A 27,840-nucleotide genomic window follows, 5' to 3' on the forward strand; every position below is an offset into this window, starting at 1 on the left:
TGTCTACTGCTTCTTGATTGCAGGTCACACATGCACACCTTTATTGTTTGGCAAGAGATCAAAGCTCCCACAGGAGAGCACTCTAGCATTGAACTGTATCACCGCCTTTATTTACTTTTAACAAAGAACAACTAGACACAATCATTCTGTGGAATAACTGGTTACAATGTTAAAGTGTTAGCTACTACTACGGGAGGGGGTGTGGGCTGGGGGGTTGTTTTACCATGTTGCCTGTGGAGTCTGGGGAAGCCCCAGCATGAAGCTGTAGCTGAAAGATCCTGCACTGGTCGGTATGATGCTCACCGGATGTTCTGACCCTAACTTGTCCCAAGGCAAGTCACAATGGCCTCTGTGGCTCTGTGTCTTGCAGATTCTCTCTGTCTGTAGCCTATGCACCTGGCAAGCCTGGCCACTAGCCATGTCCTCACACCCTCTGTCATTGTGATTGTTTTGTTTGTTTGTTTGTTTGTTTTGTTTTTTCAAGATGAGGTCTCTCTGTATATTCTTGACTATCTTGGACTTGCTTTGTAGAACAGGCTGACCTCGAACTCACAGCAATCTGCCTGCCTCTGCCTCTCAAGTGCTGGGATTAAAGGCATGTGCCACTACTGCCCAGCCATGATTGATATTTTTTTTTTTCTTAAACCTCTAGACAGCTAACTATTGATAACAGAACACTTGAGATTTTTGTTGTGGTTGTTTTTCAGTGTATGACTGAGTGTCCTTTAGGGAGATTTTATAGTCACTGAATTTGAAGGAAATTTGGAATTATTACTTTCTGGTTAATGATGTGTTAAAATGCGGCTCTCTCGAACCCATGCAGTAGTTAGCAAATGGCTGTAACACAGCAGTTACCTGGGCCTTCAGGAAATCCTTAGACTTCTGTTCCTTTTCATCAAGTTTGATCTGAGTCATTCGCACCAGGTTGAACACCAGGTCTCGCATATTTTCTTGCTCCTTTAAAAGCTTGTTTTCCTCTGCAATCTGCTGCTCCACTAACTTTGCCTCAGCCTCTGTCAGGATTTTCTTGTGAGAAGCACAGGGTTATTACTCACTTTCTGAAGGCACACAGCAAGGTCAGATTTTCCTTTCACGTTTATTAATGGACAGAGCAGTCACCGAATCTCTGTCCTGGGCTTTCCCTTTATTTTGTGAAGGCTGTGGACTAGTGTTAGCACGATCAACCTTTTCCTTAGTGTTTTTAAGTGACTTAGAAGAAGTTTAGGAATATATTTTAAAATATTTCAACAGTAGTTTGAATGACAAAAGTTTGAAATTTGAAAATAGACATCGATAAAACAAGGTTGACTTTTTGTTTTTGTTTTTGTTTTTTTGAGACAGGGTTTCTCTGTGTAACAGCTCTAGCTGTCCTGGAACTCACTCTGTAGTCCAGGCTGGCCTCAAACTTATGGAGATCCACATGTTTCTGCCTCCCAAGTGCTGGGATTAAAGGCGTGCACCATCACCCGGCCAAAAGGTTGACTTTTAACATGAGGAATAACCCTTCTATTTGAGAAATCTTAATAGCCTGTAAAAAGTTTGTCATTTCAAGCACATTTTTTCTCAGGGAAAAAAAAGCGGGGAATGAACTTTAAGATGAGGATGGCTAGCAACTTTGAAGCACCGTATTCAATCCTCAGTAAGCCTCCTCCATGAATAGAAGAAATAGGCAGGATGATGCTCTGACCACACATTTTTACTTTAAAAATTAATGCATATTATTTGCACATATTATGGATATGAATGGGTTCCATATACACATATAGCATATTTCCTGACTTGATAGCATCTCCCTTCCCAGCCGCCTCCTCCCTTCCCCTTCCTGCCCTAGCATTTTCTTTTTGATGTGGTTTTCCAGAACATTTTTGAAACACAACTTTATGCTCCATTCTGAGATAAGCGTAAACGAGTGCTGATATTAACCTGTTGAGCCAGGTTTCTCTTAGCTAGTTCGACTTCCTTGTGGAGCTCTCTCCTTCGCTCAGGTAGTAAGAGGTCTTCTTTGGGGATAGCTTCAATCTGGAAATCAAAATTTAAAACAGGTGCTATGATGCCCAATGCCGTGAAGTCAACCCCATTACATACTTTTTGAAAATGGCAGACAAATCGTGATTGCCAACCTTACAGGAATTTCCTATTCTAGTTATTCATTATAAAATCAATGCAAAGTAAAATATGAAGATGTACCAAAAATACATGACTCATTAGGAACAAACGGTTTATCCTTTATAAGGAAATCTTAATATCTAATATTTACTGAGCATTGCCTAAACGTGTTACAGGGTCCATGGGCTTAGATGCATGATCTTATTCATTCCTCACAAATGCCATGAGGCATCCAGCTGTTCAGAAGAGGAGACTGACATATGGACTTCTTCTGTGGTGCAGGTGCAAACCCAGGCAGTCGGCCAGAGAGCCGGTGACCTCTCCCCCTCACCCTGCTGCCTCCAACTCATGATCGAGGAGCCGAGGAACCTGCATATGCTTGACCATTCATGTGAGAGTGATTATAATGATCAAGTCTGTGTTCATTTATGAAATCCTGTAGTGCAAAGAAAACAAGTTATTAGTTAACAGTGAGAATAATTTGCTACTTAAATGTGATAGTTTGAAGAATAAGTAGAAAATTCTTCAAAGAAAAAGCTCCTTAGTCTTTTGGTTGAAACCTACATTTTGCCATTATTCTTTTGCTGTGTTAGTTTGTACTTTTGTCCTGTGTTAAAATGCTTGAGGAAAACTATTAAATAAGGAATTGTATAGTAGCCAATGAGAGAAGGGAGGCATCCCACACTGTGGAAGGGTCACCTTGGGGCGACACTAGCCTACTTGACTTTGGACCCCATTATAGAAAGCAAACAAGTCCAAGATTGATGGTCCTGTGAAATTCATAAAATAATATAAATTTCACGTTCCTAATGAAGAGGTGAGTGCTACAGCAGATCAAAGCAAAGGGAAAATGCGTGTAGCCTTGAATAATCAGAAAGACTTCATGGGCAAGGTAAGATGGCTGGAAGGAAGAGCCATCTCTCTGGTATGGGATGGGAGATGAGCCAGCGCCCCTGGAGCAAGCATCCCCTGCTGCAGATGGGCCTAGGATGTGCTCTTCTCCACGTTCCACTCCCAAGGGATGCAAGGCTTGGCCCTGAGTGCCACCTGGGACCAGGAAATCTTGTAGACCATGACAAAAAATCACAAATGCTACTTTTGTTGTCAACTAAAAGCTCCAAGCTGATTTTCCTGGTTTGAAGTCTTAGACATTTTGATTCTTTTTTTTTTTTTTTTAATTAAGATTTATTTATTTGGTATACAGTGTTCTGTCTACATGTAACACCCACAGGCCAGAAGAGGGCAGCAGATTTCATTGTAGATGGTTGTGAGCTATCATGTGGTTGCTGGGAATTGAACTCAGGACCTTTGGAAGAACAGGCAGCACTCTTAACCTCTGAGTCATTTCTCCAGCCCGACATTTTGATTCTTTCCACTGCTTTAAAGTATGAACAGATACTATCATCGACTGAACTAAGTTTTGATTTCTGGCTTGTGCTCTTCCAACGCAATACGTGTGTGTGTGTGTGTGTGTGTGTGTGTGTGTGTGTATGTGTGTGTGTGTATGTGTGTGTGTGTGTGTGTGTGTGTGTGTATGTATTTATTTTCTTCATTGACCATTTTATACATGTATGTTGCACTCTGGTTAAATTCTCTGTAAAACCCAGCCCTCTAGTTTCTGCAGAATTGCATTCACGTGGTTTGTGGGAAAGGTCAATATGATGAACAGTGGTAGCAGGGCCCCATCTAGCAGAGGCTAGTGGTTACCAGCTTTGACCTTGTTAGCTCAACTTCACTGCTGTTCCAAGTTGCAAGTACCTAGGAGTCCTTAGACTTCTTTGCCACAGGAGGTGAGGTGGACTGTATGACCCAGGGAAATGAGAAGGCTCCTGGGTAGGGCTCCCAGGAAAGTAACTGTGTTCGTGTTAAAAGTCTGAGTGAGGTAACCCAGACCCAGCAAAGTCAGATGGCACACGTTCTCTCTCCTCTGTAATTCCTAGCTCAGAATGAGTAGGTGTGAGGGTAGAACTTGGAATAACTGCAGATATCAGGAAAGTAAAAAGTGGGCCATGGAGAGAGGCTGTGGGTGGCCATGGGTGACAGGGCTCTACAGAGGGGAAGAGTAGCACACTGGTGCTGTGAAGGGGGAGATGGGAAAAAACGGGTGGGCAAGACTTACCTGGGGATGAGGGGGGCACTAATTTAAGCCATAAGGAATAATATTATCCATATATATATATATATATATATATATATATATATATATATATTGTGTGTGTGTGTGTGTGTGTTAGTTGAAGTTATAGCACTTGAGTGTGACAATGCTCCCTCCCAAACCATAGACTATCTAGCAAAACCCCAGTGTCTGGCATGGGAAATCTTCTGAGTTGCTGATCAGAGGAGTCCAGGAAGATTCCCTCCAAACAAGATAGAACATCACTATTGCCCTTGGTTGCCTTTCAGATAAAGAAGGTAAGACCCTATTGCTGATGACCACACACACTCTGAACACAGGACTTGGAGGGATTGAGCTGGACCTGACCTGGAAGTCTTCTCTCTGAGGACTAGATCCCATAGTAACAGAAGGAGCTATGAAAGCTGCCAGCAGAGCAAAGCAACTAATAGTCTTATGTAGCTGCAGTGCCTGCGAACCACAGCAATGACCAGAATGCCAAGCTATTCTGAAAGATTCAATAGTGGCACTTATGTCCCACGTGTGGTCACAGCCACCTGATTGGACTTAGAACTGTCAACGGGAGGGAATTCATGCCTAGTGTTATAAATAGATGACTACTCATGACTGATGAGTCAGTAAGCCTGGTCATTAAACCTCCTGCCACCCCTGTGCGGAGCCAGGATACTTTCTAAGTGCACTCTAAACCCTCATCCTTATAGCCACAGAGGAGCACAGCTCTTGCCCCCATCAAGAAATTCCTTTCTACAGCAGACAGAGACCCATCATGGAGAGCCTCAACTGGCCAGAATGCAGAGGACATCAGAGTGAGGGTGCCCAGCCCCAGTTGACACATCAGCATCTGCAACACAATCCTACGGCTGAGGGTCAGGGAAAGAGGGCACAGGAAGGTGGTAAAAGCCAGAGGACCAGGACATCTGCTGCAGGACAGCAACTTCTAAAAAGATTTTTTAATAAGAGGACACAAAGTAGAGGGAGAAGAGAGGAGGGGTGGATCTCGGGGAGTTGGAGGAGGAATGAATACGGCTAAATACATGGAAAATTCTCGAAGAAGTAATAAGAATGTATTTATAAAAGGGGCAAAGCCATCCAACCTGGTTCTCACTTTCTTGTGGAATGACCATCGTGTGACCATTGAGAAGAAATGAAGTAAGGATGGCCAAGAGAGAGCAAAAAGAATTCTGGACTTTTTGTGAGGTGAGATTTCTTGATGTACCCATGTCTGGACTTTTTATTATGTGAATAAAATGTTCCCCTGTCTAGTAAAGCTATACTAATTTTCTGTTACTCATTGTAACCAAGTTGCAAGTCTAATTGGTGTCTTTTGAAAGGAACTTTTTCACAGTCATCACCAGAACATGCTAGAGTCATGCTGAAATCTCCACTGAGCTGGCAGAAAAATATCTATCAAAGTTCTAATTATGGGATCAAAGATGACTTACACTTATGATTAACTTTGAGCCCCAAATTGCATGTTATCAAGTTTTACATGATTGTATATGTTTTGTTCTTAGATTTGTTTTTTAAAATTTCATGTTTTAAAAATGTCTTCACAATAACCATACAGTAAACATATGTTAAAAAAAAAAAAAAAAAAAAAGATCTTTCCTGCCCCACCTTTGCTATCAATGCTGCTCCCTAGAACGTGCTGTTAGTGGCTAGGCAATGTTCTTCCAGATATTTTCAATGCATGAGAAATGAGCCATAGCTGTTGCAAAAGTTAGGATGTCAGATGATGTTCTCTTGCAGTAAGCATCCCAGCTGAGACCAGTGACCTTCAGCATAAAGTGTAACAGCTGGATAGTTATCTGAAAATTTCCCAACACTTTTGAGACTCTGTCTTGAATTTGTGGGAGGGCCAGAGAGCACAGGGGATCAGATAACTAAATAAAGGTTAAAGAATAGCTGGAGCTTCATGCTCGCCTTTTACACCTTCTACTCCCCTTTCTGGGTTGAACGTAAGCATGGAATGTCCAGTGGAGGTGACTGGCCGGATGGTCCCTGTTTCCAGGTATTTCTAGCTGTGGGTAGTGGCCAGGGGGCTGGGTCATTGCGTCAGAAGAAGAACTCAAATGTTACTGACACTGTAGTAGTAGGGCTTGAACTCAGTGAGATGAGAGGGTTCAAGTGCATTTAAATTGCTCTGAGTCTTACATGCTATGGGTGCTGTAGTTTGAATTTAACAGGTTGCTGTGTCATTACATAAATAGCTTTCAATGTTTAATAATCCAACAACTTGAGTATTACACTGCAAACCCCACCTAGTCAAGAAGAGCCTTTCCTCATATTTTGTGTCTATTTGGATCAATGTCATGAAAAGCCTTACCACTAGAAGACCGTTACCAGTTAGCTTGATGGTGCTGAGCACGGGGATATGAGCAGATAGCCAAGCATCATCATATATTGGTGGTTTCCCATAAGAATGAGACAAGATAAATAAAATGGGAAAAAAACCCACAAACAACAAAACCCAGGAAATACGGTCCACGTAGGAAGAAGGAGTTATCATTATTGTCTTTGGTGAGATAACAGAAAATGTACATAGTAATGCTACAGAAAAAGAGCTGGAGCTGGGCTTGGTGGCTCTTGCTGGCAATCCCAGCACTTGGGAGGCTGGTAGAAGAACATCACTGGTTTCATATGAGGTCTGACTACATAATGAAACTCTGTCTTACTATATGCATATAAAATAATAATACGTAATATATTAGAAAAGAAACCTTCAGGGCTGGAGTTATAGTTCAACTTGTAAAACGTTTGCCTAGCATGTGTGAAGCACTAAATTCAATCCCAAGTAATGAAAACAACAACAACAACAACAACAACAACAACAACAACAACAACAACAAGAAGAGACACTCAGAAAACAGAGAGTTCATGTAAGATTTGTCATGATGGCAGGATGAAAGAGAAGAGCCAGAAGGAAAAATTGAGGCAACCAACCTTGTAGCATGACAAAAACAAATGCAAACGAAATAGAAGTAAATTTGATAGCTCTTTCAAAAAGCTCAACGTTTATGTAAGAGAGCCCCCAGGAATGATAGAACAGAGAAAATGGATTGAATAAAATCAAAGACATAGTTCCAGAGGGTTGAAGAACCAAGTGACATTACAATCCACTGAATACCCAAGAGTGAAGATAAAATATCTGCTTGTGAGAACATCATTGCAAAATTTAAAAATTCTGAAGGTAAGGAAAAGAGCCTATAAACTTTCAGCATGATAAGGAAAAGGTTCAAAACTAAGGACCAAGAATGGTAATGACATAGAACTCTTTTTCATAACAATTCGATAAGCTAGAAGACAACTGATCAATGCCTTAGTATGAAGGCAATTATTTATGACCTAAGATTCCACATCCAGTTAAATATTTAATTATGTATGCTGCTAGTGAAGGCAAAATATTTTCCTACTACACATTTTCTGACACACAAGTCATTTTCCACCCTACTTTTCTCAAGAAGCCACTAGAAATCATGTTTCCCCTACAGGTAGGGAGTGATCCAAGAGAGAGAAAGAGATACATAGGATAAGAGATTCAATACAGAGGAGAGGACAGAGACATCACAGAGGTGATGCAGTAAAGGGTCCAAGATGAGAGTGGGACAGGAAATACTTACAGAAAGGAGACTAATTTGTAACAGGTCAGAGGCTACAACAGCGAGGCAGCTATCTGGTCTACCAGAGCTGGCCTGCTACTAATAACCGGGCCTTGGTGTTCTGCTCAACATCAACAGTTTCGCAGAACATCAACTTCAGACAAAGCCACTCTGTGGCTTTGATGGAACAAGATGAAAGCAATTGTGTTTGAATATAAACAAAAAAAATGAATATTGTCCAAGCCACAAAAATGCTATACATTCTCCACTTACAAGCCTCTCAACCAATTACAGCTTTCCTCCATCTAGTCCTTTCTCTTTTGATTACTAACCATGACTTGTTAGTACCATCAATCAAAATTCTCTTGCAACATGCAAACTCACGACAGAGGCTCCTTCCCTTAAACTGCCTTCCCAACACAGTACCAGAAGGGCAAAGGCTGTAATGCCTTCTACTGAGACTTCAGTAGTTCGTGTTTCCTTATTGAATATGAAATAAACTCAACTCATTCAACTGTTGTTGTGCTTCTTTGGTTGTTAGTTAAAGGAATAATCCTTATTAAAAGCCATTATCTTCAAGAAATTTGATTTTCAAATGTTCTTTAATCACTGAGGAAATGTGTGCAGTTGAGGAGAGTTTAGAGTTAAACTGGTGAGCACATGGAAAGCATGCAAATGAGATTCAGGATGGTCTCAGAATTGTACAATTTGTAGAGCCAACGATGCAGTTACTCTCTGACTCAGCTATGTGGAGACCTAACCTGTTCATAGCAGTACAACTATCAAGTTCTGAGGTATCAGAAATTACATGAGAATATATAGTACATGCAGGGGAAAATGTGACGTGGGTAGGGGCCTAAAAGAAGTCAAATACTTGTCTTTTACAGTAAAATTATAACATCAGTTGTCCAAGCTGATTCTACATCCAATTAAATATTATTTATCTATGTTTCTTGTTTTCTCAGAGACCTACTAGAAGGTATGCTTTCTCCCAAACTGGCAGTTGGACTCTAAGCACGCTGCATAGTATATGAAGAGATTTCAAAAGATTCTGCTGAAGCAATATAGCATTGGGTTAAGAAGATAACGAGCTTCTCCTTCCTCTGCCGGAGCACGCTGTATGTCAGACTCGGCCTCTCATCATGTCTTCTCACAAGACTTTCAGAGTCAAGTAATTCCTGGCCAGGAAACAAAAGCAAAACTGTCCTATTCCTCAATGGATTCTGATGAAAACTGGTAATAAGTTCAGGTACAACTCTAAGAGAAGACACTGGAGGAGAGCGAAGCTGGGACTGTAAGGATTCACACAGTGCGAGACTGGGGCTTTATACTGAATCATGGTCATCAATCAATCCTACCAGATGGAGTTCATCATTTTTAACTGGGGGACTTAGTCACGTCTAAATTGGGGGTGTGGCTTGTCCAGTAATAAAATGTAGACGGTTTCAAGCAAAAAAAAAAAAAAAAGATAACTTGATTAGGGACAGGGGCTTCTTTCCCTTCAAGTGTGTTCAGAGTTTCAACTTAACATTCTTTTTTTTTTTTTTCAACTTAATGTTCTGATGTGCTGTGCTCTAGGCTAAGGAATACCTCATCATTAGCTGACCTTTCAATAAGAATAACTTGCAAAGGGCCATGAAAGCACATTTGGAGGAATTAGACTTACAAAGGTAAATGGAGAGCAGGTCTCCACAGGCTCTAGCACCATCTTGAAAAAGTGTTAGCTCCCACTGGGCTCTGCTTAGGAAAGAGTGCCTCGAAAGGATAAGGACAGTGTAAACCCAACTAGGGAGCATCTACAATGTGAAACAGGACAAGGAACACTGATGAATCTAGAAGAAGAAATAATAGAGAGACAACAGAATATAAGCATATTGGACAAAGAAACTGCTCTTGTATGACCAAAGTCCAAGTCTACCCATAATTGCATTAACTGTTAATATTGGTGCTAAACGCAAGGATGAAGAGGTGCTATCTTTTCTGGCCAGATTTTAAAAGTATGTGCTGTGCATGAGACACACATAAATAAGGACACAGAAATACATCCTTCCACAATTACCACAATCGAGGGAAAGAGCCAGAAGGCGTCACTCTGGCAGTAAAATGCCTTGAGCTAAAAATGGCATGCCACTTCTTCCCACAACCCACTGGCCTGAACTAGTTATGTGACTTCTTAAGAGCAAAGGACACAGTAATGTAACCTCTCCATGAACCCAGGAGAAAAAAAAACCAGGCACAGGTTAGGTTCAGACATGTCTTCAAGAGTTGGGAATAGTTGTTTACTTCTGAGGCCATGAACAGCCACAAGCTCCTGGACCATGACAATCCTGAAGAGAATGGTTTTTATATAAATCAGCTGTCTCATCTCAGAAACCTGATGTCATTTCCACCAAAGAATGCACCAGCATGGCCTGCAGTGCAAGGAAGGCACCCTTTGAAGGACCTGCTGCCCTTCTGTAAGCATGGGGTCATTCAGAACAGCAGACACTGTCTGAAAGAAATGAAGACTCACAGATAGCGGGGAAAACTCCTGGGAACAGAAGTAGTCAGATGATACGCTATCTCTTCAAGCATCCTCTGACTAGAGTCTACTTCTGGTGATGCACAAAACTAGTCAGGGAGCTTAACATTGGGTCTCGGTTTCCTTTGGCTAGTTGACCAGATGACCAACTGACCACAGACATTTATGTAATCAGATCTTCTCCTTAACTGTCATATCTGACTCTGTAAGCCCATATAACTGGCTTAGCCCTATGTATGTATGTATGTATGTATGTATGTATGTATGTATGTATGTGTATATATATATGTGTGTGTGTTATATGTATGTATGTGTGTATGTATGTATGCATACATAACACAGACACAGATTAAAAATTGAAATGGTGGATTTTCATACTCACCTTGAGTAGAAGCCTTTGATTCATTGCTTGTGACTGAGTAAGCACCTTCAAGGACACTTTCAGGATCATCTCCATCTTCTTCCGACTCAGAAAATCTACTATAGACTATATACTGCATACCATACACACACACACTAGATATATATAAATATATATATTGTATACTGAAGAGCCCAGAGTTTAGGCCTTTCCCAAAGTGGCTGGTCCAGTTACTTCAATCAAAACAAAGTATTTGACCAGTCGGGCTAGAAAAAAGAGGTGGAAAATACTACAGGGCAACCAGGAGTCTAACAGGATCATGCATCCTCAAATTACCACTCCAATGTCACTTTTTTCCTCTTTTTCTGTTGATAGCAAAAGCACAGCACATTTACTTTGAAAGAGAGCCCTGAGCTTAAAAACTGAGACTTTCCTACCCACCTCAAGTAGCAGCCTTTGATTCAGGGCTTGGGCCTGAGCGAGCGCATCCAAGGATACTTTCAGGAGCAGCTCAGTCTTCCTCAGATTCCGAACATCTCTTTCCTTCTCTCTTTGCTTACGAGAAAGCTCGTCATGGAAGTTCTGCTTGTCCATGAGGCAGTTTCGTAGGTTGAGTTCCAGGATCCCTCTGTTCAGGTCAAGGGCAGAGGTGGGTGTGACTTGTCTTACACCGTTTTGTAAGCTTATCAAGGACATGCTCAAGTATACACACAGAACTTTCCTCACACATCACAGCCATAAATCACAGGTGACGCCCAGCATAGCCAGTTTTGTGTGTTGGTATTATTTATTAAAAGGATAAACTTACAAACTCCCCAAATGCAATGATAGGCTAGGGAGACACGGGTCTCAAGTTTCCTTGAAATTTTACCTAAATGTAAGAAGTAGGGCCGGGAGTAAAGGTCAGTGGTAGAGCAATTGCCTGCCAGGGTGAAGGCCCGGGTTCAACCGCTAGCACTTAAGAAAAGCAGGGCCTAGGAGATTCTACAGTTGGTTGGGTCTGGGCTCCCTGTTTCCATGTAACAAGCTGTGAGTGGCAGAACTCACGTGGACTCTGAGTGCTAGGGATGCTAAGACAGCCTGATCCTGGAGCTCACCATCCAGCCAGTCAAGCCTAATCAGGCAGTCCAAGGTCCTAATGAGAGACTCTGTCTCAAAAGACAAAGTGGATGCCACAGACGTTGATCTCTGGTCTGTACACATTAGTGCATACATGTGCTTACGCTCACACACCCCTACACAACACACAAACTCAGAAGTAAAATGCTCCAGTATGGGATCACACTATGAAATCTACCTCATCCAGAGAAAGTTGGGATCATATCAGAAATACCACTCGTTGATTAGCAAATCTTTGAATTACATAGCATATTTCAGCAATATAATTCACCATAAACTTACGGCAAATAATGGATTTTATTCTTAAATTTGGAACCATAGAAGCAAAATTATAATTAATGAATAGAAAAGAGTACTTCAAAATGCTTTGATGGTACATTTAATTACTGGTAAAAATTGATTTAAAATCGTACAATTTGCTATTGAATCAGCATATAATCAATCAACAATGTTTTACATCTGCAAGACTTCATTGATTAAAATTTAGATGATAGAACATGCAGAAATATAAGTCAACCTTTCAGCTAGCAAGGAAGCTTCATTCTCTTTGGTTAATTCCAACAGCTTAAGGAGTTGGCTATATTCTCGTTCTTTGACTTCCAGTAAGGCTCGCTTGCCCTCAACTTCCTTTATTAGATCATCTTTCTCTTCCACCACAGCGTTGACTTTGTTTTCAACCTTCTTTAAAGAATCATTTAGCTCTTGGACTTCATATTCTAAGACAATATTTTTCTTTTCCATCTCTCTGTAGGGAACACACACAGAGACAGGAGGAAGAGGGCTTACTTTGAGTTCATGCTGTCTCTACCTATTATCAGGCAAAAACACACTAGCCATAAGCTTACTGATCTTAGAAGTATGTGAAGGTCAAAGATAAGAGGGACTTGGAGGTAAGGTGGTTAGCTTTCTCCATCAACATCTGGGAAGTGAGTCTCCATGAGGAGCTGTCTACATTGGGTTGGCCAATGGGCATGTCTGAGAGAGATTGTCTTATAAAATAAAACTGATGTGGGAAGAGACAGCCCAATGTGGGCGGCACCATTCCTTAGGCAGGGAGGTCCTAAGCTGTATAAGAGAGAAGAAATGGAGCTGAGTACATGCTCTCACTTCTCTCTGCTCTTGACTGTGGATGCATCATGGCTAGCTGTTGGGAATGTCTGCCTTGACTTCTACATTATGATGGACTGTGGAATCATAACTGGAATCATAAGCAGAAATAAACTGTTCTCTTCTGTCATAGGATTTTATCACATTAAAAAAAAATTAAGAGCTGAAGAGGCAGGCTCTTGTGAGACCAGGCTAGCCTGATCTACAAACCAAGTCCAGGACAGCCAAGGCCACACAGAGAAACCCTGTCTAGAAAAAACAAAACAAAACAAAACAAAAAGTCCTAGAATGCTCCTGGGCACTTGCCCGTTCTCTTTTCTCCTCAGACCCCAATCTGTAACCTATAGTTGCTGCTCCCATCCTGACTAGCTTCTGGACCAGACCTGACTTTGATAACCTTGTGTCTGGATCATCATTTTCCATGTTCCTTTAAGAGCAGTTTCTAGAGTGATCATATTAGTTATCTGGGATATTTTATATGTACCAATCTTGTATTTTCCTTTTGATCATTGAAATCCTGAGAATTTATCAATGATCTTCACATCTAAATCTACTCTGAATGTCTGAGGGTAAGTAGGTGCAAAGTGAGGAGTTGGCATCGTTTGGGCTGCTGGCTACTTGAACATCTTTTAGGACTATGAAATTCCAAGTTCAAATGGTTAATCCACAGCCTGACGAAGTTGCTGCAGGTCCCCATAGAAATAGGATGTATAAGTTGGAACAGAATTAATGATTATCATTTCTGTATTACTTTCTTTTAAAGAACCCAATACATAGAGTGCATATGGGAGCAGGATCAGATATTTCCAAGGCTATAATTTCTAAATATTATACCATATGCACACATTATTTGGAAGAGGGTGGCTTAGGAGGGATTCAGACAAAAGCATTAAGTCATACATTTTTTTGCGTGTCATTTTTTCTATCTCCTTTGCAATTTGTACAGGAAGAGTTTGATGGTGGACCACGTCATCCTAGTAAAGAAATACAATCATGTTAAGTTATGTAGTCAATTAAGCAAGAAAATTAAATGAGAAGAAAATTAAATTTTGTAGAACTCTTACCATCCACCCTGTATACTTTATTTCCTTCAGTGTTCACACTGGCCTTACAAGGCTGTTGTAGTTGTTACTATTTCAAAAAGGAGATGATAGACTGGGACAACTGTGGGCACCCCATTAAGATCCTCCCTTTTTCCTGGGTTGGAGGAGCTGGAAGGAGGCATGGGGGAGGCTGTGGTGACCAGTGGCTAACTGACGTAATGGCATAGTGCCTTGGTGTGGGAGAACAGCCTCTGTGGTTCAGTTCCAGGTCGCAGGCTGTCTCTGGGGCAGACTGAGAGTAGAATTCTACAGTAGAAACAGTATCCAGTCATCCTCTTTGCCAGCTCGACCCTACTTCCCTGGGAGCCCTGGAAGGCTTCTCCCGCAAAAGGCCCTGAGGTGCTGTTTCTAGGGAGTCCTGCCTCAGACTGTGATATGGAAAATGTTGCCTGCAGTTGCACGGCTCATAAACACAGGGCCAAGGCCAGAAGCTAAACCCGTGAAACCTCATGTCCAGCCCACTGTATACTTTAACGGAAGGTTCAGCTTAGGCACTGCAACAGGGGTGATCAAAGAAACCCTTCTTATGTGAGGTGCTCGGTAGATTTTGAGATCTGGTCCCAAGCATGAGCATGGGAGTTAAACACAGTGGCATGCTTCTCCGCAGGCTCTGGCTCCATCTTGGAGCAGATCCAGGGTTTACCAGGCTGGGGCTTCGGAGCCCCTCTTCAAGCCAAAAAGTTGCAAGTGCTAACTTAGGTACAAGCCCTTGGAAGAGATTCATGCACATGATGGGCCTGAAGCTGAACTCAATGGGGTTCTTGGCAAAGGAATCTCTTCTTAGTTCCTGTATCCCCAGATAAGATGGGCACGTGGTGAGCGGCTGAAATGGCTGAGGAAGCCCTAAGTGTTTCCTAAGCCAATGAATGTGGGGAGCTGTTCCCTAAATAACTCCAGGTTCTTTTGAGAATTATTATGTCTTTTTCTAAATAAAATTAATTTCAATTCATTATTCCCTAAAACATCAATATAGGCCCCTTGGCACTTTCACAGTAAAGGGAAGGATGGACTCAGGCATACAAGGCAAACAGATACAAAGTGGGTGAGCGTTCAGCTCCTTTCAAGGGATCCTGTGTGTTTGTGACACTCACTTCAAGTGTTGGGGTCCAGTTTGTCAGGACCAGGCCTTCCAACGAGGACAGTGTTGTTGTCAACTTTCACATGTCTTTCCCTATCAAACGCCCTCATACCCTTTGTAAATTCGCAGAATTTAGGTCGCATTTGACACAGTCCTTCATGATGCATGACCTTGCTCTTTTGGTCACATGCAAGCAGCTAACTGCTGTCCCTTGTGTTCTCACATCAACATAGGCACAGTGCGCACATATTCATGGACTGTCCACAGCATACCTTTAGGCCAACCTGATAGTCTCCCAATTCTTCTAGCTCCTTCTGCTCCTTTAGTAATTGCTTCTGCTTAGACAACGTATCTTCCCGCAGGTTTTTGATTTCTAGTCTCTTCTGCATCACTTCCTTGCGCAGTTCTTCAGTGCTTTCTTTCAGGACTTTCATCTTCTTCTCCATTTCCTTGAAAAGTCACAGAAGTGGCCCATTAGACAGTCTGGGTGAGCGCTTCCCTACTTAGGAACTAAACTAAAGCCAATTCCACTCACCATGTTGACTGCACGTGTCTGAAGACTCAAAAGTGCCGCCCAGGAAGTTAGGGGAACTTACTGTCCCTGACACCTTCAGCCACAGCATGGCAATTCAACTCCATTAACTAAGCATATGACAGTTTTGAAGAGCTTTTTAAAATCGAGTGCTTCATATTTTAAGTGTTTTCTCTGTTAGTTTTTATTCCGTACTAAAAAGCACTGTGAAAATGTACATTCTGTTCTCTTGTAATCTGGAGACTTGACAAAGTCAAACGGAAGTAATCTCTGCACGCCTGCCTTGTGGTTCCGAGTCCTCCAGGGCAGCTAATGTGCGGAGGCTTGCACTGGCATGCAGTGGCACCCACATCTGCTGATACTACCTCTGCACATTTCTTCCTCAGTGTGCTCTGTCGGGCTGGCAGGGGACTATGCTTTCTCTACCTTTTCCTCCTCCTCCTCCCTCTCCTCCTCCTCCTTTTTTCCAAGACAGGGTGTCTCTGTGTAGCCTTGGCTGTCCTAGACTAGCTTTGTAGACTAGGCTGGCCTTGAACTCACAGCAATCTGCCTGCTTCTACTGGGATTACAGGCAAACACCACCATGCCTGGCTTTTTCTTACCTGCAGTGGGTTTGACTTACAGAGAAAAGCCTTCTTATACTCAGAATGGCTATGGGCTGATAAGGACCAAATGGATAGATTAGCCTGCGCTGAGTTTTCTTTGATATTCCCACCTACTGCAGGAAAAAAGTAAAATAAGTTACCTAAGTCTATAACTAAAATTCAAATCGACACCCACTGTGTGTGTTTGAGTGTGAGTGTGTGTGTGTGAGTGTGTGAGTGTATATGTGTGTGTGAGTGTGTGTGCGACTGTGTGTGTGAGTGTGTGTGAGTGTATGAGTGTATATGTGTGTGTGAGTGTGTGTGAGACTGTGTGTGTGTGTGTGTGTGTGTGTGTGTGTGTGTGTGTGTGTGTTAGAGTTGGCTGTGGCAGGGAAGTCCTGGTAGTGGGAGCTGAGGTGGCTACTCATCCCTGAGCATAGGCATAGAGCAACGAATGCTAGTGCTTGACCGGCACTCTCCTTCTTACTCAGCGTAGGACCCCAGCCCTGGGATTGACGTTAGCCACAGTTAAGGTGGATCTTCCCAGTTCCTTAATTATTCCACTCCAGATCATCACGCCCAGTCATGCCCAGAGACCAATCTCGTCTAGATAATCCCCCCAAAAATGATCTTGTCAGGGTTACAGCCAACAGTAACCATCACAGATGTGCTTGTATGGAATTGACGCCATCTTACTAGATGCCCAGCAGGCTTGTGAGCTGGCCGTGGAATTAAGCCATTGACAACATATTGTGAAAACACCATCCTGAAAGTAGAAGCAATGTTTCCTGTGGTATGCCTCAAACCTTTGACCATAAATTCCCCCGAGTCCCCAGGGCACGCCTGCCTGCCTGCAACCTACCTTTGTCATTACCTTCTATAGACATGTCCATTGATGTGACTAACAGAACATTACCAACAATTCCTTAGATGGAAGCTTTTAAAGTTCTTTCGTATTGTGATTTGCGTGTCTTCAGGTTGGAAACCCTTTCACTGTCGTGTGATCAACTAATGACACGACCTTAGTTGAACTAACCTGCCACTGTAGCTTACCCTACTCCAGCTAAGCCAGCTCAGACCAAAGAACACAGGACTGTAGGAGAGATGATCATCGTTCTAGGGCACCAACGTTTGAGGTGGCTTCTTATACAGGAATAAGGAAGTGATTGTGCCAGTTTGAATGAGAGTAACCCTCACAGGCACATGGATCTGAATGCTTCCTCCCTAGTTAGTGGGACTGTGTGGGAATGACTGGGAGATGTAACTTGTTGGAGGAGGTGTATTTCTGGGCATGGGCTTTGATGGTTTAAAAGCCCATACCATTCCCAGTTAACATACACTCTCTCTGTCTCTCTGTGCCTTGCATTTCTGGATCCATGTAAGCTCTCAGCTACTGCTCCCATGCCACACCTGCCTGCCTTCCGCCATGAGAGCATCTGCTATCCTGTGTAACTGTGAGCTCCAACTTAAATGTTTTCTTTTCTATGTTGCCTTGGTCATGATGTGACAGTGATGTCTCTTCCTTATGACCAAATTCTGAGGAGCTTAGGAAGCTTTGAATTTTCAAAAAATATTTTTTTAAAGATTTATTTATTTATTTATTACTTATACAATATCCTGCTTGCATGTATGCCAGCAGGCCAGAAGAGGGCACCAGATCTCATTACAGATGGTTGTGAGCCACCACGAGGTTGCTGAGAATTGAACTCAGGACCTCTGGAAGAGCAGTGCTCTTAACTTGCGAGCCATCTCTCCGGTTCCCAGAAAAGATGTTTTTAAGTGAAAAGCACAGAAGCGTATTTTCTTCTAGAAAGAAAACAGATACTGTCTGACTAAGCACAGCCTAACATAGATGTCAACACTGAAAGCCTAACCTGCCTGTGTGTGCTTACTCAGGAGTATGCAGATCTTCCTCTTTGCCTCTACAATGATTGTGGATTTTTGGTGTTTTGAATGCTTCAGGGTGTGGTGTTATTTTCAAAAGACTGTTTGAATACAGCTGCATTTAATAAACTCTAATACTTACCCCTGGCTTAGGTATCTTCTCAAATTCCTTTAATATGAGACTCTTTTCTTCCGTTAAGCTGCCAAAAGAAAATATCATGTTTGACAAAAAAGTACAAAAGCGTAGGCTCTTTCTGTACCAGTGTCTTTCTATTTTCTCTCTCAGCACCATTCCCAGGCTTGTCTGCTCGTATCTTCCTGTCCTCTCTCGTCAGCCCACCTAGGTGCTTCCTCCTGCCCAGCACCCCGGCTGGCAGCACATGGACATACCTACCACAGCAGCTCTCTGGGCACGTTACAAATAACTGTCCCAGAGCACACATCCCTTCCAGGCAGGCTCTGGGCTTTTCCCTCTCCACAGGTTTCTGCCGTAAATTACTCTCAGGGCCTGCCAAAGGATCTGCCTTGCCTGCCTCCACCCTTGCCCCTGATAGCCAGCCTTCCTTCTGTGCAATGAGTTTTTAGCAACATGAAGATGATCCCATCGCTTTCCTGCTCAGCAACATCCAGTCAAACCTGGACCAAGATGAAAAGCTGTGCCATCTGCCTCTCCAGGCTCACTGCTTGCTCTGGCCTAGTGGTCTTCTTCGTAAACCGGTTCCAGCCTCAGGCTCTCTGGCCTGCCTGATGCCTCTACCCGGTTTACTGTGGATCATCCCACTAACACAGTGCCAACCTTCCCCACCAGTCCTGTTTTACCCTTCTGTAGAGCGCTCCTTGCTGCCTGGTAGTTTGTTGTGTGTTATCTCCACAAAGAGAGAGACTTGGCACCATTTTCACTTCACCACCATTGCTGGCAGATAGTCGGCCCTCGGTAATTAGTGGCAGGAATACACTGGATGACTGGAGTGGGTCTAATTCCTGTTTTCATTATTTGAAATATATAATTTATATACTAAATGAGGATTAAAAAGGTACAGATAGAAGTATAGCTGCCCTTAGAATGACCCACTGTGTCACATTGTTTCCTCATGGGAACCATGAAGGGATTTGAGGCTTGACTCGGAATCATGAAGACTCTGCAGATGTTCGCAGCTGAGCAGAAGGCCCATGCCAAGAGCTCCCAGGTCCAGGTTTTACAGGACATCTGTGTTCCTCAGGGATGGTATTACAGAGGAGCACTGCAGAGAGAGTCATACGCCATTGGAGCAGAGGAAACTTAGCAGAGATCCTTGCAACATAGACGCTCAAAGGAAGGAAGGAAGCATTTTAGGTCAAAGATAAGTTTAGACTAGGAAACAAGTTTAAATGAATGTTACATGGGGGTACTTAAGAACAGTCTCTTCACTGCTGTCAATATTCCAAATTATTAAAAACTAAATATGCAGTCACGAGAACAGTAGGCATGCTTGTCCATACTTCTACCTCATGATTACTCAGCCAAGTTCAGACTCTGCCTTTAGCCCCCATGACAAACCATTTTGTATCTGTCATATCCTTTCCCATGCCTGAATACACAGGCAGATTGCATTTTATAGCTTCCCGTGCACTGGGACAATGGAAGGTGAATGTTACTTGTCTTTCTAGCCACACTGAATGAAAGCCACTTGGCAAGCACACAGGATGGGGGTTGTGTGAACTACGTCAGAACACAGAAACACATGAGGGCTTCTCTATAACCCTGGCTGTCCTGGAACTTTCTACAGAATCCAGGCTGGCCTTGAACTCATAGAGATGCACATGCCTCTGCCTCCTGAGTGCTGGGATTAAAGATATGTGTTACTGCGCTGGGTCAGAAATACACTTTCAGGTGACTTAATGGCCACAGTAAAACTTGTTTACCATTGCTGCATGGTGTCACTAGAGCCTGACTTTTTTTTTTTTTTTTTATTCCCCTCTCTGTTTCCACATTTCCAGTGAAAAGCAGCAACTTCCATGTCAGTAAGTCTAGCCTGGAATTTCCTTGGAATGCCAAGTTTTCACTTCTTGTTAGACAAAGCCAGACTTTTCCAATTAAAGTCCATTTGCTCCTCTCTGATGCCTCATGTTTTCTGCCCCTTCTCGTCCAAGAGCACAAGCTTGGGAGTCACTTGTGAGCATCGCCACTTCTTTGTCTCTTTCACAGGGCTAGAGCTTTTGCTGTTGTCTCATGGGATTCTAAGGCTCTGTTCACTTTTTATCTATTCTCTCTGTTTTTCAGACAGAATATTTTCACTTATCTTTTAGTCATTGACTTTTCTTTCTATCTTCTATACATCCGTCTGTTGGTTGTTAAAATGTTTAGTTACTGTATCTTTTCAGTTCTAAAATTCGCACACCAACACCTTTGAAGTATTCTATTTGACTATATCTAAGAATATTTATTTTGGGGATTGCTCTAACAGTGCAAATCTGAATGAGATGGAAACACACGTCATTTACAGATTTTTTTTTTTAACATGTGGCTTCTGAGGCTTCTATTTTTCCATTAGTCGCAGTGTTTCAAGTTGTTTGTTGGTGTATGCAGTAAAAGCTACTGGAAGGTCTTTGCCACATGAGTCAAGAGCCTCTGCCACACAGTGCTCATATCTGTTGTCTCTTCTCAGGCAAGCCAACGTTTGCCTGGTTCTTCATATGTGAAAACCATTGAGTTGCCATGTGATGGGACTCAGAGCCCATGAAAACAGTTGGTATTTTTGCTCTAGCAGACATGGTTTGGCTCAGGTCAGAGGATCCAGCCAACCTTCTGGCACCCATAGCTTTAAGATTGGTTTAATTTTCAGCACCTTTGCATTGCTGTTTGGAGCTGTCCTGTTGGGACCTGGAGGACTGACCACTTAGCTAGTCCTCCAAGTCTTTGACAAGCTGTGTGGGATCAGATCTACACATGCACAGCTCAAGGGTGAGCCAGGAAGTTCATAAGCAACTTGGTGGATTTACGATCTCAAGCTCTTTCTCTGAACCCTCATCGGGACTTTCTGGATTCTGGAGTTCTCCCTGCTGCTCTTCGGAGTCTCCTTGCAGGATTTCCTCAGTCTAATCAGCCTGGGAGAAGTGAAACATCCAACTCCAGTTGACTCTTACTTTCTATGTGAAAGACAGAAAAAAATGCCGACTTGTATTGCCTCAGAGGGGTTGGAGTAGATGGGGAAGCACTTGCAAAGCTCGCAGTCCATGCCCATCAGACCCAGACACTGAAACCTGAACACTGAACTATATAAGGCGTTCCTGTCTCCAAACTCTACCATCACCTTGCTGCAGGCCTATGCTTGTAGCTCCTCCCCCATGGTACATTGTGTCTGGTCAGCAAGAAAACACAGGCAGATTTAAAGCACCTAGAGTGGGGAAAGGACGAAAGAATTCTTGGATTACCAAGATCGGTGTTTAAAACAACTTTAATTAATAGATTAGGAATACTAATCACTAAATAACAAGATGCAAGACTAGATGGATGATGCAAGCAGAGAAGTGGAAGGTCTAGAAAAAAAATAAAAGGAAGTGCTGCTGGCCAAGAACACTGTAACAAAAACACAGAATGCCGTCATGAGAGTGTGGCAGAAAGGCCATGGCTCAACAGGAAGCACAGAGTGGGAGATATCTCAATAGAAAGAAACCTCTAAGAGTCAAAAGCAAAAGGACCGAAAAACAGACTAAACCTACAGCAGAGGACTCTGGGCCAACTACAGAAGGCATGGTATATACATAATGGGAATACCATAAAGAAAAATAGGGGGGTGTGAGAACCAAGAAATAGTCCAGGCCATAATGTCTGAAAATGCTCTTATTGTTAGACACCAAATTACAGACCCAGGAAGCTTGGAGAACCTATCAGGTAACATACTCCCCCCCCCCCAAACTATCAAACATAAATAACAGAAAAAGTAAAGATAAGAGGAAAGTAAGATTGTATAAAATTGGAGGAAAAGTATGTGGTATCTACAGAGAAGCAAGAGCCATAACAATGTCCCACACCTTTTAAAAACTAGTCAAGCAGTTACACATCTCAGGAAACAGTGTCACAATCACGGCCACAGCCAGGGCTACGGAAACAGCCACGGCCACGGCCATGGCCACAGGTGTGTCTCCTAGGCAATTCTAAATCCAGTCAAATTGACAATGAAGATTAATCATCACAAATGTTAACTGAGTCATATCAATGATCACCTTAAATGACAATGAAAACACAGATTGTAAAAAATGGATTAAAAATTAGATCTCAGTATAGGTTGTCCATAAGAAACTCACTTTTGCCTGGTGTGGTAACACACACTTTTAATCCCAGTACTCGGGAGGCAGAGGCAGGTGGATTGATGTGAGTTCAAGGCCAGTTCTGGTCTACAAAGCGAGTCTAGGACAGCCAAGACTACACAGAGAAACCCTGTCTCGAAAAACAAAAACAAAAACAAAAAAGAAAGGAAAAAGAAAAAAAGAAAAAAAGAAACTCACTTTAAACATTCATTTTAAGTTGGACTTAAGACGTTCCCAAATTTACTCAGCCCAAACTTTACAACCCAGAAGACGTCACTGTATGATGAGGTTTGGAGGTGAGTGGGGTATTAGGACCATGGTCATGGACGGAGTACGATGAGCACCGTGGATCTAGGACCGAGGGGCCGAGGGTGCACACCTGCACATCAGGTTTTATCTCTAGGAGATTTCATCTGCAACGATGTAGACTAGTGATAGTTTCATGACTCATGTCACACAGAACCTAATACAAATTAGTTGTTCTGAGCACAGATTCAAGCTGAACTTTTTAGTTTTGAGTATTTACAAATTTGGGCTTAGAATTTTTCCCCCTACATTGCTACTACAGTTTGGGCATGCTGCCACCAGGGGGTGGTCGCGTGCTGCCAGCCATTGCTGGCAACAATGATGGCAAAGGCTTGTGGTCTTCTCCTTAAATAAATATAAAATGGCATTTTCTTTAAACTAACACAGAATGTTTAATTTTCTAGGACTTTTAAAACTAATTTTATTTCTACTATGAATTTCCCCTTTAAGTAACATGGACCTTTATTTCATTTAATTCATTAAGCATTTCAGGTAAATGCTTCTATTATTTTCAAAGATCATAGCCTTAAAGTCATGTACTATAGATGGTCATTTCATTCCTCTAAATATCCTTAGTAAAATTACATGAACTAGGTATGCATGGTTGAGTTTATTTTATCTAAATTACTATAATGTTTTCCTAGTTGCTAAACAGATCCTGCACTTACTAATTTCAAGGCTTTCTATCGGGATCCTTTATACGCATTTCTATACTCCATGGTCTTGCTATGTTGTACAAGTGAAAAAACAGGTAAGTCCTTTCCCCCTTTCCTACAGTCATGGCTGTGACATCACAGGGACTACAGAGCTTTTTGGTGCCAGGCACCTCTGTACAACAATCTGCTGAAAGACTATACCAGTGATGACTTTCAGTTTTTCACATTTCTAAATAATGTCACAATGTTGAAAATTTACATTTAATTTGTTTTTCTCCTTTTAGATTTTCATTTTTGCATGGCATTACTGGGACAAGACTTTTTTGTTATGGCAATGTATGCCATATATTATGGTATGTATTAGCTCTTAACCTATTACACTCGTATTCAAATTTCAATCTGATTTTTTTTTTTCCCCTCAGCTTCCCCACTGAAGGAGGCTTCAATATCAAAACGCCTTAGGATAAATTTCCATTCTGCTTTAAAATAGTTCTAATAGAAACCATATCATGGAAGTTCTTAAGGGGCACAAGCACAGAGAAAAAGTAGGGTGCCTGGTCCTGCAGTCCGGGAGTAAAGGACATCTTCCATTGCAGGAGAACATGAGAGGGCAGGTTTCAGATCTGACCCCAGGACCGTCTCCCTGAACGAACTTTCCAAAGCTAGAGTGGGTCGCTGTGGAGGCCACGCCTTCCTGCCCTTGGGTGTTCAAAAACAGACTGAGGGATCTTGACACAATCTCTGGGTGAGTCTAGCACTCAGGGCAAAACTAAGATTGAGACCAACTGTTCTTAAGCTCCAACTCGAGTCAAAACCACATGGAGAGCTTGTAAATCATTCACAGAGCAGGGCGTTGGGGCCTTGGGGTAGGGTAGGAGGCAGAGCCCTTGGTCCTGCCTTTTGGATGAGGATCTCAGGTCCTTCTCCTCCTGTTACTTGAGGTTCCATCTGAGAAACATTTTAAACATCGCTCCTGAAGATTTTTGGGCTGTAGGTTTTCCTTGATGAGCAAGGACCTGCCCACCTGCTCCGTCACCGCTCTGCTCTCAGGGGCTCCATTGGAGTTGCTAACATCACCTCTGTGAGGGCAAGGGACATGGCAGACATGCCTAGGACAAGGTACGATAACGCATCCGTGTTAAAACGCCATAGGGAAACACATTGCCTTGGAGATTAAATTTAAATTAAAAAGCAAAACAAAAACAAAAACATCGCTTCTGATCCTTTAGACAAGAACAGGAGATAAGTTGGTCAGGTAGGGCAGGGTCCTCAAAGCAGCGCTTTGGAGGAGGATGTCTTTGCTGAGGCCAGGAGTGCAGAAGGGAGGTCTAGTTCCTCTCTCTTGTCCTCTCCTCAGTGAGCAAGCCTGCCAAAAGGCTACAGCGACTAGTCCCTGGCACTGACCAGGTGGGACAGCTGAACTGACCAGCTCACCCTCCTCTCATACCTCACCCCAGTTCTGCATAAATCCTTTATTTAAAAAGCTGCCAGACTGGTAGCTCAAGGAATGGCCCCTATTTCCTAGGAGCCTTGAGTACACAGGAGTTCTGCTCTGTTCCTCTTAATCTCCCACCTACGGGTCTGTGCATTTCATCCTATGACCTGTGAGACAAGAACCCAAAGGCCGCTGACTCGTTAGAAGTTTGATGTGGCTGTGAGCTCCTGGTGCAAACGTCTGAGCCAAAAGAGGCTCTACCGCTCTGGAAGACACCCCAGGATTCCTGTGTCACTTTCTTGCTAATGAGTTTGTTCCTTGGTTTCTATTTTGATGTCTTTATGGGACCAAAGACAGAAAATGTGTACAGAGCCGATGTGAGCACAAGGCTTATTAGACTATGTCAGAGTTAGCCTAAGAGATGCAATGTCCTTGCTGCCCAAATTTTAGGAATTACTGGAAAACAGGGAAGCCTAAGAAGGTAAACATTGAGAGAATAGTAAAAAACCTTAATCAGAGGCTTTTAGAAAAACAATGACTTCCTCGGTTGCAAAATAAGTTTCCTGCATATGTATTTAACTACTTATTTATCTATAATAACTCAGCTCACTTAAATATGTTGCACATTTTCTTCCTGAAGTGTCTATTTGTCAAGAGATCACCAGTGAGTACGAGCCCTAAACTAAGACTGTGTAACATGGATTTAATTATTAACTAATTAGATAATTTTACCGACCATTAGCATCTATGGCAAAGCTTATTCTGTGTGAAAACAGAAGTTGTTGGGCCTGGTGGCACATGCCTTTAATTCCAGCACAAGGGAGGTAGGGGCAGAGGCAAGCAGGTCCCTGTGACTTGGAGGCCAGCCTGGTCTACACAGTGAGACCCTGTCTCAAAAAGTATAAAACAGAAGAGGAAAGAGACAGAGAAAGAAGAAGAAAAAGAGGAGGAGAAAGAGGAGAAATAAGAGAAGGAGGGGAGGGAAGGGGACGGGGAGGGGGAGAGGCGGAGAAGAAGCCAGTAGAGGCAGCGGCAACAGCAAACAAGAGAAGTCCAGCCAAATGAAAAGTAACTCGGTGCTTCTCTTGCCGGTCACCAGTGATTCAGAAGTTCCCAACGATGCTGGGCCAGAGGACGCTGGTGACTTGGGATTCTGTTATTTAGGCCCTGAATACAATGGGAGTTAACTGTGCTGAGCTGACAAATGTCATCTGTGTGCTCGGATGAATAGCTTTCTCTCACTGGCTTCGTTTATTTTTATCTGTGGATGGAAATGCCTACTTTTCCCCTGGGAGTGTTGAGTGGGTTTCTTTCTGTGCTATGTAAGAGCACATGTGTGAGGCAGTGCAGTCTGTGACATGTGAGAGCACATGTGTGAGGCAGTGCAGTGCAGTCTGTGACATGTAAGAGTACACGTGTGAGGCAGTGCAGTCTGTGACATGTGAGAGCACATGTGTGAGACAGTGAAGTGCAGTCTGTGACGTGTAAGAGCACATGTGTGAGACAGTGAAGTGCAGTCTGTGACGTGTGAGAGCACATGTGTGAGACAGTGAAGTGCAGTCTGTGGTGTGTAAGAGCACATGTGTGAGACAGTGAAGTGCAGTCTGTGATGTGTGAGAGCACATGTGTGAGGCAGTGCAGTGTAGTCTGTGACATGTAAGAGCACATGTGTGAGGCAGTGGCATGCAGTCTGTGACATGTAAGAGCACATGTGTGAGGCAGTGGCATGCAGTCTGTGACATGTGAGAGCACATGTGTGAGGCAGTGGCATGCAGTCTGTGACATGTGAGAGCACATGTGTGAGGCAGTGGCATGCAGTCTGTGACATGTGAGAGCACATGTGTGAGGCAGTGGCATGCAGTCTGTGACATGTGAGAGCACATGTGTGAGGCAGTGGCATGCAGTCTGTGACATGTGAGAGCACATGTGTGAGGCAGTGGCATGCAGTCTGTGACATGTGAGAGCACATGTGTGAGGCAGTGGCATGCAGTCTGTGACATGTGAGAGCACATGTGTGAGGGAGTGATGTACAAAGCACACTGTTCTTCCCTGGAATTCCCTTTGGTAGCAGAGTCATTTTGTGTGGAAGTGAGCTTATGAATTCCTGAGCTGTTGATAAAGGAGGGACAGTGATCTGCTCAGTATGAAGCGCCACGTGCTTTTGCTCGTTCCTTTCGGCATAAGTGGCCACACTCCATCCCCTGCCCATCCTAAGGCGCTCAGTGAACAATTCAGCTATCTATACCTAAAAGGCAAGAGGCCCTCCCCATGCCCCATTCTTTTTTCTTGGCAGGAATACTTGGAAATTTCAAACAATTTAAAAACCAGCTGACTTATGCGCTTCGTACCCTTTCACAAAATGTCACGAATTCCTATTTGCAACACTAATGAACAACCACCAATTGTTTTAATTTCATTATTTTCTTCAGCTGAAAGAATGTTCACAGAAATAGCTGAGTTTCTTTTTATAGTTCTATCTGGAGAGTGTGAACGAGTTTAGACTGAAAGACACACAGGGGGAAAAAAAACCATGATTTTTTTCCTTCTGAATAGAATTCTGTTCATTAGTCTGCCTTCTTTATCTAGCCCTCAGCTGAAAAACTAAGCTACAGGAGAGATCTCAAGATCCAGGATTTGTATGGCTTTCCGGAGGCCGCTCAGGCATTGTCATCTCTGTGCAGGGCTGAGCTGTGCTTGCACCGTTGGAATTCTACAGACTGTTAAAAATAGCCAAAGCTCTACCACCTTAAATGGTAACAGATTCTAGGAGGGCAGGTTTGAGTTTCTTCCCAGGACCCGGGCACAGCACACAGCACACGGCACACGACACGCTACAACTCAAAGTTACAAGCATCATGCAGTGCAGCAGGCACAACTTCCCCAGGAACAGGCTCACGCTCCTGCCAGGACCTGCTTTGGCTCACTAAAGTGATTCCCTCTAGGTCTGAGTAAGCAAGTGACACTCCTATGAAGGTGTTGCCTTTTCTTTAGTAAGAGGGGACAGAGGTTAAACACAGGGTCCGGTGGC

General features: G+C 43.0%; 1 protein-coding gene and 1 pseudogene across 1 annotated transcript in view; one reads left to right on the forward strand and one right to left on the reverse strand.

Moving 5' to 3' along the window:
* The window catches only part of Ccdc146 (coiled-coil domain containing 146), a 107,505-nt gene that overhangs the window by 14,846 nt on the left and 64,819 nt on the right, over positions 1–27,840 (reverse strand). The window contains exons 4-10 of the mRNA XM_051152102.1: positions 18,271–18,328; positions 15,401–15,577; positions 13,848–13,921; positions 12,358–12,585; positions 11,163–11,349; positions 1,924–2,019; positions 856–1,026 (exon numbers count right to left, since the gene is read on the reverse strand). Of these exons, the coding sequence (XP_051008059.1) occupies positions 856–1,026; positions 1,924–2,019; positions 11,163–11,349; positions 12,358–12,585; positions 13,848–13,921; positions 15,401–15,577; positions 18,271–18,328 (991 nt within the window). The remainder of the gene's footprint in view (positions 1–855; positions 1,027–1,923; positions 2,020–11,162; positions 11,350–12,357; positions 12,586–13,847; positions 13,922–15,400; positions 15,578–18,270; positions 18,329–27,840) is intronic.
* On the forward strand, positions 8,982–9,137 carry LOC127194615 (60S ribosomal protein L39-like; annotated as a pseudogene).

The sequence above is a fragment of the Acomys russatus genome, chromosome 10, assembly GCF_903995435.1.
Source record: "Acomys russatus chromosome 10, mAcoRus1.1, whole genome shotgun sequence".
Classification (NCBI taxonomy): Eukaryota; Metazoa; Chordata; class Mammalia; order Rodentia; family Muridae; genus Acomys; species Acomys russatus.